Source organism: Anastrepha obliqua, chromosome 3, assembly GCF_027943255.1.
Source record: "Anastrepha obliqua isolate idAnaObli1 chromosome 3, idAnaObli1_1.0, whole genome shotgun sequence".
Lineage (NCBI taxonomy): Eukaryota > Metazoa > Arthropoda > Insecta > Diptera > Tephritidae > Anastrepha > Anastrepha obliqua.
Window position 1 is genome coordinate 39,346,140 of NC_072894.1, and position 18,480 is coordinate 39,364,619.

At 36.8% G+C, this 18,480-nt stretch overlaps 2 protein-coding genes across 2 annotated transcripts; one reads left to right on the forward strand and one right to left on the reverse strand.

Moving 5' to 3' along the window:
• Positions 1 to 237: 237 nt before the first annotated feature.
• LOC129242552 (uncharacterized) lies at positions 238 to 8,066 on the forward strand. The gene is made up of 2 exons (XM_054879248.1): positions 238 to 352; positions 7,458 to 8,066. Exons 1-2 carry the CDS (start codon positions 348 to 350, stop codon positions 7,849 to 7,851), a joined length of 399 nt encoding a protein of 132 aa, XP_054735223.1. The 5' UTR covers positions 238 to 347; the 3' UTR covers positions 7,852 to 8,066.
• A 3,445-nt stretch (positions 8,067 to 11,511) lies between these two features.
• Positions 11,512 to 15,414, reverse strand: LOC129242480 (uncharacterized). Its single transcript, XM_054879143.1, has 2 exons — positions 14,959 to 15,414; positions 11,512 to 14,763 (listed from the first exon to the last, which is right to left on the reverse strand). Exons 1-2 carry the CDS (start codon positions 15,412 to 15,414, stop codon positions 11,803 to 11,805), a joined length of 3,417 nt encoding a protein of 1,138 aa, XP_054735118.1. The 3' UTR covers positions 11,512 to 11,802.
• Between the last annotated feature and the right edge of the window lie 3,066 nt (positions 15,415 to 18,480).

An 18,480-nucleotide genomic window follows, 5' to 3' on the forward strand; every position in this document is an offset into this window, starting at 1 on the left:
TAAGCATTTTTGCTTTTACTATTACTCGCTCAAAGCTCAAAACGTTATGCACTAGTGTATGCTATGTTTGTGTTTGTTGTTTGTGTTGTTCTTGAGTATGGTTGTTCAGTATTTGTTTTTGTTTTAATCTTTTTTATTTTTATTTCTCAAGCGCCGCGTATTCGCGCTTAACATTTTAACTGATTTAACATAAAAGATCGTTTCGTTGTTATTCTAAAATCAGTTGTAGCTCAAACGTCTGTTGTTTTGCATTCAATATAAAATTCTTTGGTGTCTATTAGTGGATGTGTTCACCCCCTGTGCAAAGGTGTCAATATTTTTTTTCGAAATAAACTTATTTTCAAAAGATGATGTAAGTCTTATAGTGGTAGTGTGTGCAAATACTAACTATGACGTAAATCTGATACGTGATAAAAAAATTCAAAATAATTCATTTGGTAAAAAAGTGAAAGGATTAGATACAATTAGAAGTTTACAGCTGATGCAGATAAAACATAAGACAATTGTTAAAAAAATTGGAATATTTAGCGTGGCTCAGTATCCCGATCAACTCCCACTTAACGCACCAAATAATTGGTATGGTTGTTGATAGAACTGATATGAAAATTCTGTTTTGGTAGTAATAATAAATATAATTGTGTTTATGTGATGTATTCTCCACAATATTTGCAAAATATAATATATATGTAAAATTTATAAATTTTCAAGAGAACGGTATTCCAACTGAAAATCGGCGTGTTTTGCCGTTTTGCCATAGTAGTTATTATATAATGGCATGGCATTAACAGTCATTCAACATGAAATTTATATCTGAAATAAAAGCTCTTATTTCTACTATATTTATGTATATATTCACTCGTCAGTGCTACCAATTACAAAATGCTATGCCGTAAAAGTAATAATGAAAACCAAAACGAATAGAACGAATTATAAATGGCGCCAGATGTCCATCAGGACTCCGTCGCTGTTGTTGCATGCGTGCAAGATTTTTGTCCGTATTTTAACTATTGAAACACAGCTATTGTGCAACGGTACCTACAGTTAGATAAATGATAATGATAAAAATGGTGGCAATGGTATTTGAAGTTGATACTTCAATTGTACATATATATATATATGTAATTGGGGCGTACTCCCTTTTTGGGTGTTTGGCTGAGCTCCTCCTCATGTTGTGCGTCTTGATGTTGTTCCACGAATGGAAGAACCTACAGTTTCAAGCCCACTCCGAAAGGCAGATATTTTATTATTTTTATGAAAAGCTTTTTCATGGTAGCAATGCACTCATAGGTTTGCCATTGTCTGCCGAGGGGCGACTGCTATTAGAAAAAACTTTTTCTTATCTTTTGGTCTTGCACCGTAAAAAGTTTAATTATGGCATTTCCTCGACATGCAATGACCAACCCTATTGTGTATGCTTCTACTGAAACTGGGGTAATCCATTTGTACGAATAAATCAATACTTACGTATGTACAAAGAAAGTTAAGTGTGCCATATTATTAGTACACACATACTTTGGCAATGAAGTCGAACGTCAAAAATGAACAAGCAAATCGGGGCTTAAGTAAACCTCGCCAAACAAAAATTTAAATTTAAGGGAACGTTTCTGTAGACCATAAAGTTTTTGAATTCTAAAGCAAATTACTTATAAATAAATTTAAAACCTTCGCGATAAGAATTCGTGTCACAGTTCTTCGAAATCCATTCAGTTTTGAGATTTAGGTGTAATATCTGAAGGTATCACGAAATATTGCGTTTTTTTGCATAGAGAGTTTTTTGCGCCGATCTATACAAGTACATTGTTAAAATATAATAAAATGAAACTAACCGCAGTCGATTGTATTAAAATAGTGGTCCAACATTTGAAGGACGTTGAGAAAAAATTTCAATTGTTTTGGTACAAATGTTTGGTAATATTTCTTATTGAAAAATATACATTAAACAAAAAGCTCAATGCCAGGACATTTTTTGAATTTACAAGCAAAGTCCCCATTTTTTGGTGGGATTTAATTTAATAGCCTCAAGTGATTAGAAGTAAACAGCGGATGTTTTTTTAGCTGCATAAGAAATGTCGATATCAATAGCTATGGTTGGACAGCTCAAAATGGCAAACTGTGTTGACATTTCTGTTCAGTAAGTTTTGGCAAGTCGTTTAACGCCACAGCAAGGCTTCCTAATTGTGAAAATTTACTTCGAAAAAAAAATCTTTTCGGGAAGTTCATAAAGCACGGCGGCATCATCGGTCCTTATTTCTTTCACCGTTACAGGGCGAGCGATATCTATTCGTGCCAACTGAATTTTTATTTCCAAACACCAATCAGCTAAACATTCACGAAATTTAATTCTAACTAGATTTATTGCAATACTCAGCCACCATTCACGCCATACGACCAAATTTATTGGGAAAAGTAGTCAAGAATTGGACTGATCGAATGGATCATGCAACTCGCAGCCACAACAGATATATGCCGGACGTCGTATTCAAAAATTAGTACCTTGTGATTAGCTACCAGATTATGATAAAAAAAAGTATTCACACAATATTTCCGTTTTGTATTATCATTTAAAGTTCTCAAGCTCTTACCTCCATTTGTGAAACAACATCAAGACGTACACCACAAATAGGAGGAGGTGCTCGGTCAAACACCCCAAACGGGTGTATGTGTATGTGCAGGGGCTGGACATAAAAAATTCCAATTTACTAGAACTTAAATTGCCTTACTTGTTTACTTGTGAGACTCTATTACACCCTAAGAAGAAGTAATTCGTAGTAATTTGTTTTCATTTTAAATTTAAAACCAAATTTAGTATTCTGTTTTCTAAAAAGTAGGCACAGCCCCCGTACGGCTCAATATGGGTGTGAGTTCATTGAAAACTAGGATATCGACACGTTTGTTAGTAATTATACTATACAAAGTTCGATGAGTAATAGAATATTTAAACTACGAGTATATGCATCCTCATTTTAAATTCAAACACACATTCATACAAACTCGCAGCTGGCATGAATAAAATCAATACAAGCATTTAAAAAGCAATACGAGCACCAGCAAAACTCAGCATAAAACAATGTTAACAAGACTCAAGCAACATTAACAAAAACTATTGTAAATATTTGAAATGTAGCTTTGAATAATACAAAATTTAATATTTAAAAATTATTAACCTAGTACGAGTATGTACCCCTTTAGTCTTGACTTCATGGACTCAGCCTATGGGGACATTCCTAAAGAATATTAATTTTGTATTGTTTTCATGAAACACAATTACAATCAAATAACAGTAGCTGAGCCTGTGCACCCTATTTTTCGGTAGATTTCCGCAAGTTAAGCACTTATCTCACTAATGGCATCTTCGATTACATGTTTTCACACTCAGATCGTATCTGGATGGTTGGCGCAACACCGGCACCTTACAAAAATAGTCTATGGTAATGCAGTCAAATCGCATATTCTAGACAGCGAATTGGCATTACCGCTTCAACTCAAGAATGATAGAACACAGAATTGTGCCACCCAGATTTCAAGATCTTTGTGAAGATTTTCGTGCCTAAGTGCTAATTTTATTTTTCGTGTAGTAATTGCTTGTAAATATAATATGGAAATCTATAAAATATTTATCAATATTCGTATCATTTTCACAATGTAAATATGTAGTATTAAATAAAATATTGTCTATAGATGGTCCGACACTCGAAGTATAACCAATTAAAAAGGCCATAAATTGAGTTTGGAAAATTACTTTTATTCAATTCAAAGTAAAAAATGTGTGCAGATAATACAAAATTAAGAATCAATTTACTTTGCTCAATATCGAATTACAAGTATTTTGGACCACTCGCGGACAATTGCTTTTTTCAGCGCCTCGAGGCTGGTGAATCATTTAGTTCGGCCCAAAATAGGCCAAAAGAGAATAATCAGAACGTTGTTTTTTAGCCTTTCTTGGTTCACTCGTGCTTTGTGAGACGGTACCGAGACCTGTTGATACATCCATAGTTTGCCTACGAAATGTTTGTCTGCCGACGTTTTCAAAGCAACCTCCAGAACACTTTGCCGATAATATTTCGCATTTACCTTGACGCCAGGCTCGATGAAAACGATTGGAAAGCGCCCGTCTGCGGTAACAGCGCACAGTGGTCCGACCAGAAGGCGTTGGCGGACAAAATTCAAAAACTCATTTAATTAAGCTGAAAATATATATTTAGGTGTTTTAAGGATCAGTGATGACGAATCTGACCTTAGTTTTAGCAACTTTTAAATTCATTGAATACTATAAATACATTTTTACTTCCGTAATTAGCTGGTGAGTTCATTTTTACATTTTTCACGACCCCAGAGAGTACCACGTGGAGGTTTACGGTAAGGTTATTCTCTCCTCATTTTTTTTGTTTTTAGATTTTTTTTATTTATTATTTTTTTTTTTTTTAATTTTTTTTTTTAATAATTTTTAATTTTTTTTTTATTTTAAATTTTTTTTTGTTTTAGTTTTTAAATTTTTTTTGGATATTTAGTTGTTTTTTTTGTTTTTAATTTTTAATTTTTTTTTTATGATTCAGAATCCTCTTGTATCTTGTAATTCTAACTTCTTTGACTCAAAACTTTTTTTTTCTGAAGAACGCAAAAAAATAAATAACTCCTTTTTTTCAAAACTATACGTCATTTTGATTTTATTATTACAAGCAATTCTCAGATGTTCGTTAATATTCTAATCGGCTTACGCCCGTTCCTCCAGTGACAGATAAAAATGTTATATTATTATATGTAATTTTATTGTATTTATATAGTGTTATATATACATATATCATATTAATATTGTAATAATATTAAAAAAAAATTTTGTTTTTTTAATAAATTTTTTTTTTTTAGTTGTCTCTTAATGCTGATGGGGTCTGTGATGTCTTTTTCTATCTTTTACACAAAATTGCATAAGCCATATGTAACGTTTTGCCTGTGGGTAAATGCACAAAAGCAACATTATTTTTAATTTGCGCAACTTTGCGCAACAGGTTTCAGTTTGAGATCATAGCTGAAATATGTGGCTACATCACTCAGGTTGATTTCAAGTGGACCGGTGTGGACCACTCGAAAAAATGATCTTTAAAAAAAAAATTTTCGAAAAATTTTGAAATTTCAAGAAAAAAAATTGGGTTTTGTACCACAAATTAAGAGAATTATTACTGTTTCCGTTAATATATTCAATTATCTTCTTTTTTTCAATATTTGGTTAACAATCAAATGCTAATATTTATTTGCAGACATGAAAATGAAACTCTTGTATGAAGTACGATTTGCATACAATTTCATGTTTAAAGTCAAAAAACTACAATGAACAATTTTTTAAATTAAGTAATATTTTCAGGAAATCTGCCTTGAATATTTAAGGGGAGATATACACCTAAAAGCCGGAAAAAAGGTCATTTTTAAGAATTTTTTTCAAAGGAAACTATTTAAATTGTATGATTGGGGTTTTATTTATCTAAAAGTACATATATTCAAAAATGTGTTAAATTTGTTTTAGCTTAAAATAATAAGAATTGTAAAGGATAATGTAGAATCCTTGGAAGTCCTTGAAAAAATCAGCCTCCGCGGTACCCAATGGCGTTTCTCCAAAAATCATCAGAAATAAGAAAACCAAAAAGATTATTAAACCAGATACTAAAATCTAGTCTTTGTCGTAGCCGATTTTGAAAATATCGATTTTTAACAAAATGGCGGACGTTTGAACATAAGTATTGATTATTGAGCTAAAAATGAGTTCTTATTTTGCCTATAGAACAAAAACTATGTAACGGAAAAAAAAAATCCTATGACATCTACTAGATAATGTTGTATAGAATAACCACAAAAAGCCTCAAGGCAATCGGTTTATTACTTTTCGAGAAATTTTGGGTACCAACTTGAAAAACGTGGTTTTGAGAAAAACACGTTTGAAAATTTGGGAATGAATGAATGCCCATAAAATCAAGTTTCACGTTCTCGGCTGTAACTAGCTTATTTATCGAAATATTACCTTGTCCTTTTCACTAGATATTCTAGAGCCCTCAAACTTTAAGAAAATGCAAAAAAAAAAAAATCGATTTTTCACGACCTTCTAGGTGTATATCTCCCCTTAAGAAAACATCTGCATTATCAAATTTTTATTTCAAAAATGTTGAAAAATTGAATTTTGTCCGGCCGCCGGACCACTGTGCAGCGGCCCAAACTATAACCAGTGGCGGGTGCTGCCTCTTGGTAGCCAATCGATGAGTAAAATTCTCTTATGAATGGTCGGTCAAATAAACCCCAACGTTTTGACAGTTTACGAATTGCTCAATATGAAAAAATGTCTGGTCAGAAAACCCAATGTTCGGAAATTGACCGCCAGCAACTTCGTCGCTCTCTCAAGTCTGTTGCTGCTTTGGTTTGAGATCATGTGCCTTTTGGATCTTTTAAGGCTTGACTTTCAGATCATTTTTCAGTATAAGGTGCATGCTACGGTCAGATATTTTCAAGTATTTCGCGATTTGATTGGCACTTCGTCTAGGATTTCGCTCAAGTCGCTTCTTCACTTTTTTTAACCATTTCACGTGACGTTGCAGTCTTTTGATGGCCGCCTTTATGACGTTTCGCGATGCTACCAGTATCATTGTCACGAGCAATGGTGCGATAAACAAATACTTTATTTACTTTAAGGTGCTCGAGCTCACGAACAAGCGCTAGTTGTGATTTTTCAGCCAAATATAATGCAATCTCACTTTTACTTTTGAAATCCATTACCGATTTTCTTTTTTCACGTTTACTCTCGGCAAAATGCTTCCGCGCGCTTATAAACATTACTCTAGACTGTCATTTAGCCAACTAACAGACAGCTGATGCCCGTGCATCAGCCGCGCGAATGGTCTGAAATTGTTTACACTTCGAATGCCGGACCCTGTACAGAAAATATCATCCAAATCACTGAAGTCGCGTCCGAGAATCAGAGTATATTCGCACCGCGACTTAAGAAGATTTTTTATAGTCACTCTTTAATTAAATCATTATAATTTTTCGCTACTTGCTCCGGCGTGCAAGACATGCGAACGAAGCTTGGTGCACATGCTGCTCTTGTTCTAAAATATATTAGTTTTGAAAATGAGCAAAGGCGTGCTCTAACCATGCCCACCTTCTCTATGATGGTTACTTTCCGAAATGCAGAAATATCAATGCTATATAAAATAACTTTGCTAAAAATCTGTTGTACATGATATCAGTAATCATTGAGAAGTAGTTGCATATTTTTTAAATTGTCCCTCTCTAACGCATAAGCAATATTTTTTCAAAACTTAGTGAAACAGAAAAACAGGTTTGACTGTACTTATGGATGAATAAAACTATGAATAAAATGACGGAAATATTTCTAGCATTTATATTTAATTTTAACCATATTAGCACATTCATTTTTTATTTAGTTAATATAAAATACAATTTATTTTACTTTTCAGCAACATCCACTTAATTCTGCTTTGTGTGTGCCTATGCGTGGTCTCATGCAGCGGTCAAATTTATTTCCACCAATCAACACCGTTGGCATATCAACCGCTTCATTATCCACGATACACTTCCCCACAGCCGGATTTTAAGCCAATCTCTGAGCCAAATCAGGAAGGCTACGCTCATCCTTCAGTTGTAGCCAATGCGGAGCGAGAAGCTCAGTTGCCAGCGGAGCTATCGAAGAGTCGCCGTTTCTATAGTAATCCCCATATCGCAGCTGCCCTCGCTAAAGAGTCACTCTTGACTCCCAAGGAAATGCCTGTACTCGATCGGGAAGCTGAGAAAATTGATCGTAATGAAATTTATAAAATATTTCACAATGCCGGATGGGTGAAGCGAAGATAAGGATAGTTGAGCATTTTTCAGTAACATAAAAGAATTTTTCGTGCTTAGTTTGATTTGTTTATTTGTTGTTTATGTCTTGCCAATCCACCTCATCTAACCATATATTTTGATATACTATATGAACATATGTTTGTTCGTAGCTTTAAATTGTTAAAAAATATTTATTGTTATGTAAATTAAGTATTATGTGTTGTAAATAAAAATTTTTTAATAAACATTTCTGTATCATCTCTAAAACAGTTCCTATTCAATAGCTGGCACAAATTTTTGTTTTTGTAGAAGTGAATAACTTAACTTATTTACGTCGCTAAATAATTGCGTGTGTTAAAAATTGTGTTGGAAAATAAGTTCATCAAGTAAACTAGCTAGACCAATTTTTAATATTAACATCAAAGTGTTCATTCATCATTCATCAGAATCTATACTACAGAAGAGTTTTACTCTTTCTTGCCTTAAATTGAATTGATGTTTTTGCATTGACCGAAATAAAAATCAGAAGATCAGGCCTGGTAAATATTGCGGTTTTTTTCGTAGTTTATACCCAAAAAGTAGTGACGATGCTAAACAGAGGTAAGCAGATAGAAGTGGCACTCAGACTCTAAACAAAAAGTGGTAACTCGGCTATCCATTTTTTATGTTGACTTCGGAATTTTTAGAAAATCCTAAAGCCGAAAAATTCTCAGGCAAAAAAACCGTTTAACTTTTAGTTGTTTAAAAACCATATTTCATTTAAATTTCAATTTTATAAACAAAATATTATCGTCCATGAAGATATCTGGTGCTATCTGAATTACCTGGTCTTTAATAAAATACATGAAAACAGTATTCAACAAGTAAGGAAGCGCTAAATTCGGTCCAGACTAACTTTATATACTCGCACACATTTTAGTAAAATTTAATTCGGACTGGCTGTTAATTTTTAGAATAAAAGAAACTCTTGGGCAATGCGAGTTATTGCTTGTAACATCAAATCAGACGGGCATTTAGTCTTAACATATAAATAAAGGTTTCTATCAAGGTTTCATGTACCAAGTGTGAGCGAGTTTTGTTAAGTCGTTATCAAAATACAGGCATTTACCCAAAAGAAGGCATGACCCTACTCATATTTTTAATTTTACTTGCAAATCCAAGTATTTACAAATCGGAGTAATTCTCTCTCGCTTCCTTTCTAGCTGGTGTAGCTTTTGACGACTTACCTTACATGCAACCGTTATGTAAAAAAAATAATATTATTCTTTACTCCTACTCAGGCATACGTAGGTGAAACAATGGACAGCAGTGCGTATGAGTGATTAGTAAAATTACCATCGAAAATGCAAGCAAGAAAATTATGTGACTTCGACCGTTCCTTCAACCTTAACTTTTCAGAATTAGAACTCGCTAATGACGAGATAAATATGTTAAGAATAAATAGGGGTATCGAGTGATGCTAGCAAGAGGAGAATATTATTTAAAGAAGGACTGCTTTGCTCATGGACAACTAACTCTGGGCTGGGTTTCAACTTTGGCTCCTAAGGCTGTTTATACTCGTACTTTGAATGCAGCAACTATATTCTGAAATACTTTTTTAATTGTTATTTAAACAGTTTAAAATTGTGCTTATAAAAATATTAATTTAAACAGTTTAACATACAGTCACTCTTAGAAGAAATCGTAAAGGGAAAACTAAATAAAAAAGGAGAAACTGTCTTCAGGAGAAAGGGTTCTGTAAATGATCGAAAGTGAAGTTGCGTGAGTTAGCTGATATCATATAGATATCAAAAGAACGTGTTTGTTTTATATTGCATGAGCATTTGTTTATGAGAAAGCTCTGTTCAAAGCGGGTGCCGCCGGTAGGAAATTTCGCTCAAATAAAGAAGTTATGGCTGAAACAAAGGCCAACTTTGAGGCAAAAGATAAATCGCTCTACAAAAGAAGTATTGAAATGTTATAGCGGCGCTGAAATGATGATTGCGTTGCTCTTGATGGAAATTACGTTGAGGAATGAAGTTAATTTTACAAAAAAAAACGTGTTTTCTTTGTTAGGCTCGGAACTTTTCAGCCCAAGTTACTTTGTTTTTTGCTCTTGTTACTCGCCAGACAACTTCTTTTGTCTCCGTCTCTATGTTGGAGAAAGTTGCGAATGCTACCAGCATCATACTTTTGTTTTATATGGAGTCGCTATCTTTAAGATGGCAGTATTCATTACGCTTTCTAACGCCAAACATAGGAAGTGGCACGAAGGCTGGCCTCCTTGCTTAACACATCGTTTGTCGATCGGCTCGCAGAGGTTTATCCCAATTTGGACGGCGTTGATAGGCATGTTACAGCTCATCGTACTTATCCGATTAGGTAGAAGTTTGATAAGAAATTTAGACATGGCAACTTATTTTCGTGTTGTCAAAAGTGGCTTTAAATCGCTCAAACGGTGACGGTTTTTTAAGTTTTTTTTTTTTGAATATTTTCCAAGATTTCATATCATTATGAAAATCTAGTCCATGGTAGATTTTCTAGATCTGAGGTTTAATCTATTAGTGGTAGGCACCTTAATGACGAAGAAGTTTAAGGGGTTATATACCTTGTGTTGGACTAAAAAATCGACAATTTTTTATGGCATATTCTAAAAGAATCTGAACGGTTCACTTTTTATAAATATTTGGATAGTTCGCTGGATTTAATTTTTTTTTTAATTTTTCAACTCCTCAAAAATCGTTATTTCGGTGCAAAGCGTTTTTCATATCGAAACACATTTTTTTTGGGTAAATAAACTGTTCAGATTCATTAAAAACAATTTTTCTACAATAATAATTTAATTGTTTTGATTTCAGTTGAGCAGCTCATGCGCTACCGTGATCAACACAAGCCTCTTTTCCTTCGGCGTTTCGGGGGAGGGGCGATATCAACAATAAATAATAACATTTTTTAAAATAAAAACACCAAAATGTATTCTTCGGGAGTTACCCTTCAGTATGATATATGCCTCATTTGAATAAAAGTTCTAAAACATATTTAAAAAAAATTATGACAATCGTCCATTTTTTCGGGCTCACAAGGTATATAACCCCTTAAAGCAATAAACTGCATGATTATCTTTCTTATGAATTGGACAAAGCACACATAGATTTCTATCAACGGATATGTATACATTTAGCCTAATCGCTGCTTTGGGCAGCTCAGATGGTATACCATTGGATGCTTGTTGATTTGACGTGGCATTTTTACAGTTCTTACTTTGTCTTAGTCAAGCGGGGGGTCGTGGACTTCTTCTATAAATTTTGGTGTGGGTGGACATTCTTAAAAACAGTCATTAACACCATCACTCAAAAATGTGTTCTGTTACCAGAATTCCGTACTGTCTTTATAGAGAGGAGCATTGGTCTTGCAACTACTTGCTTTACTCATTTCTGATAGAATGCTCGGGCTGTAGCATCTTAAACTCTTCGTACAAACGCCTTTCTGTCTCCCTTTTTCTGTTTTGAAACGATACAGTTGTGCGATTCGTCGATATGAAGTCAGTGCATAAAATAAACAAAGCTTTGTCTGCAAATGTATTTGTGCACGATTTACAGGTATTGCATCATTACTGGCTTTCCACTTAATTTCACTTATTCTTCTTCGTTTTGCATGCTTAGCTCCAAACTATGTTATGCATACTTCAATTAAATTATAAATCAAACACCCTTTTTAAACAATCGTTTGAGCATTAAGCATTTTATTCGTCAACTTAAACATGAAGTTCATGTACTTAAATGAGGAAAGCGCATACACGCTGTCTGGAAATCATTAGTGTAGTTTACCCCATCAACCTTAGTGGAATCGGTTAAAATTGCATCTTATTTCTAAAGTATTGTAAAAAATTAATATTACGTGTGTTTATGCTCCTAAATGTAATACCCTTAATATCCTTAATTAATGGCAACAACAAACGCTACAATAACAACAACAATTAGCCACATTATTGTTTCTTCTCTCTTAAGCTCGCGCACGTTGACGCTTTTGCTGATACGTCGGTTCCACTTCGGCTGTGTCTTCGTGCACAGGAATTGCATCGGGCAAGGCGTAAACTAGATTGCCGTGCGATGCTCCGGATGCATGATGATACATAACTGGCACACGCAAAGCACCGTTAGGAGCAAAGTAGGGCGCCTTGTTGTACGCCGACGCTGGTGACGCCGGCTCATGAACTTGTATTTGATGATAATTTGTGATGGGTTCGTGCTCAACTACTTCGCGTACCGTCTGAAAAGGATGGTTGACAACAATGCGGCGTTTGTGGAATGTCTCACTGGTAGCGGAGGCATCGTTGGGCGCTGGGTTAGCGGCAATAACACGTGAACCTGGCTGTGTTGCTTCTTTAACATTTGTATCAACGTTCTCCGCTTGAATATTAGAACTTTCTGGTTTGACGTTTTCCTGGCCATTTGCATTTGAATTGCTAGTGTCTATTAAGCGGAGAGATTTAACTGGTTCTCTGTCACGTTGTTCTTCAGCATACTGTGAGTTGTCCTCATTTTGTGGATTGCTTTCATAACGAGCACTCACTTTTTCTGTGGCTTGAACGCAGTCCGGTTGTATTACGACATTCTCTGAGCGTAACACATCTTGTTCCTGATTATCACTTTGGATGGCCGCGGGTTCGGCATTTACTTGTTCTACTTGATCGTCAACGGTTTGTTTTGCTGCTGTTTGTCGAGAATATGTTGTGCGGCTCTGTTCCCTAGGAGGATGGATTGAAGACATAACTCTGATTGGTTCGTCAGCTTCTTGTGGTCCATTTGGAACTCGTAATTGAATATGTGCCAGTGGTCGCAGTTCCGATCTAACATCTTCTTTGAGTGCTACTACTTTTGGGGACTCCTTTTCATCAGACTCTGATTTATTTTGTGCAACTAGACGGGCATTTGACTCAGGACCACGATTATAGTGTATTGTGACAGTTCTTTCCGGTACATTCCCTTTTGTTTTTTGATTAAATTCTACATCTGCGGTAAGCCGTGCAGATTCTTTAGGATCAAAGCGCATATGTGAGTAAGGTGCACTATACTCCACTGATGCATCCACATCGGCATCGGGGTCATAGCGTAATTGACTGTAAGAGCGTTGCTGTGAAACTGATTGAGGCTGCCGACGTTCATTTTGTATATAACGCTGTTGTGTCGCCACTGGTCGTCTCACAGGTACCGCGTATACCACTACGCCGTCACGTTGTTGATCCAAGAATGGTTTGACCTCACGTACCTGAGCAGTCTCCTCTTCTAAGCGGACTGGCTGTTGCTTTGGTGACGGTGCTTGTTTGCGTTGCTCCTGTACGAGTAGTGGGCGCTCTTGAAAACGACTAGGTGCCAGATAAATATTGTGTTGAGATGGTGGGATGTTAATGGTGTGCTCGTGTTTTATGATTTGCATGCGCGGCTCAGCAGTAATACGCTCACTCTTCCTCGGCTCCTCTTGCAAACGTGCGGGTTTTAAATCTTTGTTAACTGAGCTATAAAAGTTGCCAGTTATATATTCACCTTTATAGTCATCGTCGTCAAATTCAGGTGCATTATTATTTAAAGACTGTTCTTCGTTCTTCGAAAACGCGGATCGATATGTCTCATCCTTGTTCTTTACTTCAACACGAGCTGGGCGCTGATAAATACTCTCTTCACGTCTAAACGAGTTGGGAGAGAAACTCCTATTAGGTGTTTGACGTTGATTTCCGTGAGTATCAGCGGGAATGTAGAGATCTTTAGCGCGTGGCTTTTGTTCACGTAGCGCATTGTCAGTTGTGGCTAGATGTTGTGCTTCCTCTCCATACTGTTTCCGCAGGTTAGCTTCCACAAAATCTCGCTTGGCGTTTTGGTTATTTGTTGGAGTAGAAGTAACAGTAGAACCAATGTGCGTACTGCCAACAACTGGTGCAGATTGTTTTCTAGAAGGAGATGCATATACTTGATTGGAGCTTGATCGTACACCGTTGTTATAAGAACCTGCACTGGATGATTCAGTCTCAATATCTGCATCACTATTTAAATTATATTGCGCAGCAATTGCGGGATGAGGGTGGCCAAGGGGAAGCACGGTTTCGCCCCTTGGTATTTTTGCAACTGGATGTTCCAACTCCACAACTATGGTTCCAGCAGGCTTAATCACAACACGTTCTTCGATGTCATAGAATTCCTTTTGTATAGCCGGATGACGAACCTCAAATTTTTTTGCTTTAAGCGCGGGTTGAGCGATTTGTATAGTTTTTGTAACCATTGGGCGTTGATAAATAGGTGGAGAAGGTAAATAGCCACCATTCGGGTGGTACTCGTGTTCTTGGCTACCATAGAAACCATCATAACCACCTGCGGGCTCGTCTACAGATGGCGGATATTGATTAAGAAAACCGCCTGCATCTGCATGACCATAATTATAGCTTGGCTGGTCATAATCCGGTTTGCTGTAGCTCGTTCCAATATCGAAATTTGGTTGATCATAACTGCCACCTCCAGCTACTCTATAGGTCACGCCATGACCACCAGAGCCAGCACCCGCAAAACTAGCACCAAACGAACCACCAACACCTAATTTACCACCATCACTTCCACCGCTAATTACAGCAGTATCAGTTTTTGAGGAGAGAGATGGCACAACGGATGAAGAAGGATGCGAAACAGCTGGTGACGAAGCATGCACTGCAACGGGGGTTGGTACTGCAGCTGGTGCCGCAACTGTAGCAGGTGATATTTGAATCTTGGCATCTGGAGCCGACTTCGAGTGCTCCTCCACTGGCGCTGACGATGATGAGGTTACAGCAGCGGGAAGAGCAACTTGTCTTTCGAAGGTATGTTGTTGTTGTTCAGGTTGCGCACCGGCAGCAATAATACGCGCGGGGCTAGAGGAAGATGATGACGAAGAAGAGTACTCATAACGCGCCGAAGGGGAATGATCGGCAGTCTCAAATACCTGGAGGGTTAAAATGGGAGAATGTGTTAAAAAAAATATATAAAATAGAACGATTTCTTTAATCTTTGACTTCTATAGGCAGCCGCCATAGCCGAATGAGCTCGTGTGTGTCTAACATTCGACAGGACTCTGATTCGAAACCCTCTTTGAGAGGGAAACTGGGAGCGAAATTCAATCAAATCTTTGTTCTCTTACCGTTTCTACAGTCGGGCCACTATGATAGTTTTGTATATAACGCTCGAACTCCTGGTTCTGTTTTTCCTGAGCATTCGCTTGCCGAAATTGACTCTGGCGATTCGACTGCCGTATACGTCCATAAAACCGCTGTTGCTGCTTTGATGGCTCCGCGTTCTGTTGAATCTGCTGAGCTGGTTTCGAATTATTATCGAAACTCGAAACTTCTTGTTTTTGTTCGCTACTCATCTGAACATTTCCATTATTATCACTTTCCTCAGCCACGCGCAACCTGGCAATACGTTCATCAACGTTCGTTTTCTTCGCTGGGCCCGCTTTCAGCTCCTCAGGTGCGGTGCCCTCCAAATAAGTGACATCGGCAGGATTTGTGGCCGGTTGTTGAGCAATCGAAATATTAACATGAGTAGCTGCGAGCGCTGTGACAACGCACAGCAGCAGCACAAAAAGAATTTTCATCGCGGGTATCCTTTATAGAGGCAAGTTAAATTATTTTAATTTTTCTTTTTCGAAGTCGTGTCCGTTCACAACCGTTGACCGATATGTTACTGATTCGTACTGCTGGTCGCAGCTTAGTGAACTTCGAGTGATTGGATTGGCGCTATTTTATACGGCATGCATTCGGATGAGCTAGTGAAGTGCGTTGCTGATTAGCAGTTAGCAGTGTTGCGGTGCCTTGTACACCAAACGCTTACAAAAAGCTATGTGCGAACTCTTTTTGGGCATTTTCGACGTGTAAATACACAAATTCGTATGGAATTCAATTTAAATCGATTTTTAGAAAAACAAATGCATGTGCATACATATGTACATATATATTTATTAGCAATTGTCCATCACATAGTTGTTTTCAAAAGTCAATCAATTGGCTCTTTTTGTTATGGAAGTTACTTTATCTATCAACACAACAACGGAATGATACCGCATTCACCGGCCGGCAATTGCACGACCCTCATGTACCGAGCATGTAAGCATACAAGCAGCTGTAAAATATCGAATTCCAACACCCCGTTCAAGGGGATGATGAACAACGCACCACACACGATCACTACTGCCAATATTTATTATAAACCAATTTGTCGTTAGCATTGTTTCAATCATTTTGTTGCTTTGTGTATTTGCTGTGAATCGTCTATAGTCATGCGCATCGTGTTCGTGAAGAAATGCATTGCTTTTAACCCAGTTATTCATTTGAGGCGCTCGCTAAGTGTGTCAGCAAATCAGAATGTCACCTTAGGCGCTACACAAGGAATCTCTAACGCTCCGAATATTTGCTCATCAAACCAAGTGTCTGGACACTTACTCGTTGCGGTGTTATATTGTAGCGTCGCTTGTGCATTTGATTTGTGATGTACAATACAATACGCATGCGCCACCTACTTTGCTGACACGCTTGCTGTAGTGGACCACATACAATGCTTCATAAATTCTAAAAACTATTTTCGGCTTTTATTCGCTTGTCAATGTTGTTAGCGCCTTAATTGTGGCAGAAGAAGCGTGAACAATTACAAAAAGGGTAAAAAGCGACGCGTTGCGGCAACACATTTGTGACTGCAGCTATGCTCTCAGAAATGGTCAAGACGCACATTTGGCTAATTGTCGGAAGGTCAATTTTTTGTTGATGTAGAGTATTTGTGTTTTTATTTTTTTATCATAAACTTGGGAATATCCAAATTGGCAATCGCCAAGCGACAAGTTGTATAATGCATTGAACTAGAACTAGATGGCGTGCGAACTTGTATATTTACATGTACATATATAAATATGTATATATTTTGTCTTGAGATAACGTAGCCAAATGTAGCTACTAAACAATGACGATGAAAACGTTTTATTTCAGTTTCATACATATTTATTTATTACCACCTCCAATAGGCAACCTAACCGACATTTTTCATTTTTTGAAACAGTGCTGAAATTGTTTTCTATCAGCTCCTTCAGAACGCATGCGGCTTTCAAATCTTTTTCTTGTTAATACTGGATGAACCTAAGCAAAGTAATAGAAGCCACACGGGATGCTATACTTGGCTAGAATCTTCTGAAAGTGTTACGCAAAGATAGCGGTGGAAAAAAAAGAGTTTTCTTAAATCAATATTCTATTATATAAAAGGGCTTTTGTTGCAAAGGGTATTTCAAAAGTGACGCTTAGTAGTGAATAATTTTTAAACGGTGATTTTTTTATGTCGTCTTTGACATTTGCCAAGTAGGCAGATGTACAATTTGAATCATCGATACTTACACGATAGAATTGCAGCCCACAGATCAGCAACGCAGAAATTTCGTGAATTGGTTATTTGAATATGATTCTAGTTTTTGACGCAAAATCATCTGTAGTAATAATTTTCAGTTTAGTATTTGTCAACAAACAAACAAAAAAAAAACGCCTTCGAGTAATTCCAGAAAAATCATTACATCCACCAAAGTGTACTGTTTGGTGTGGTTTATGGGCTGATGAATTAATTCGCCCGTTTTTCTTCGAAGATGCTGCTAGTGTGAATAAACATGGCTATAAACAGCTGATTGAAAATTTTTTATGGCCTGAGCTTGAAGAAATATACAAAGGCTATCTTTATTTTCAACATAATGGAGCCACAAGTCACACAACACGGGAAAGCATTGCATTATTGCAATCTAAGTTTCCCGGCCGACAAATTTCACGTAATGCTGACATAAATCCATCCTAGATCATGCGATGTAACACTAGTAGACTACTTTTTGGGGAGCCAACAACAATTCGAGAGCTGAAACCCAGACGTTTACATGTTTTAAAACAACATCTTCTATTGGCGCGATAACAGCTTACGCGAGTTTCTCAAGCTATGCGGCGCTAACATCCAGGCGCGTCTAAGTAACGGGTGATTTTTTAGCTATTCTCTTTTTAAACAGTTGGTTTAAACAGCTGACGCACGTTTCGTGTTTTGTTTCACTGTCAAACATCTTTAGTTTGGTCTATAATTTATCCGAGAATCGTCTTACAAACGAACAACGCTTGCAAATGATTGAATTTTATTATACAAATGCGTGTTCTATTAAGAAAGTTTTTCGCGCGCTTCTTCCATTTTATGGTCAGTTTAATCGACCCACTGAAGCGGCTATTCGAGCTATTGTGACGAAATTTAGAACCAAATTTACATTATTGGACATCAAACCACCAACACGCTTTCGTAGAGTGCGAACTGAAGAAAATATCGCAGCTGTATCGGCCAGTGTTAATGATGACCATCAATTATCGATTCGTCGCAGTTCGCAGCAATTGGGCCTCTGTTACTCAACAACGTGGAAAATTTTGCGAAAGTATTTAGGTGTGAAACCTTTCAAAATACAGCTGGTGCAAGAAATGAAGCCGAACAACCTACCGTAACGCAGAATTTTTGGTGAATGAGCTCTTGGAAAGTTGGCCGAAGACCCACTTTTTTATCGAAAAATTGTGTTCAGCGACGAAGCTCATTTTTGGATCAATGGGTACGTAAATAAGCAGAATTGCCGATTTTGGAGTGAAGATCAGCCAGAAGAATTGTAAGAGCT

Excerpts from the sequence above, each read along its gene's own strand:
- LOC129242480 (XM_054879143.1), bottom strand. The coding sequence starts at position 15,414 with ATGAAAATTCTTTTTGTGCTGCTGCTGTGCGTTGTCACAGCGCTCGCA. Across the intron at positions 14,764-14,958 it reads GTGGCCCGACTGTAGAAACG|GTATTTGAGACTGCCGATCA; the intron begins GTAAGAGAACAA and ends TTAACCCTCCAG.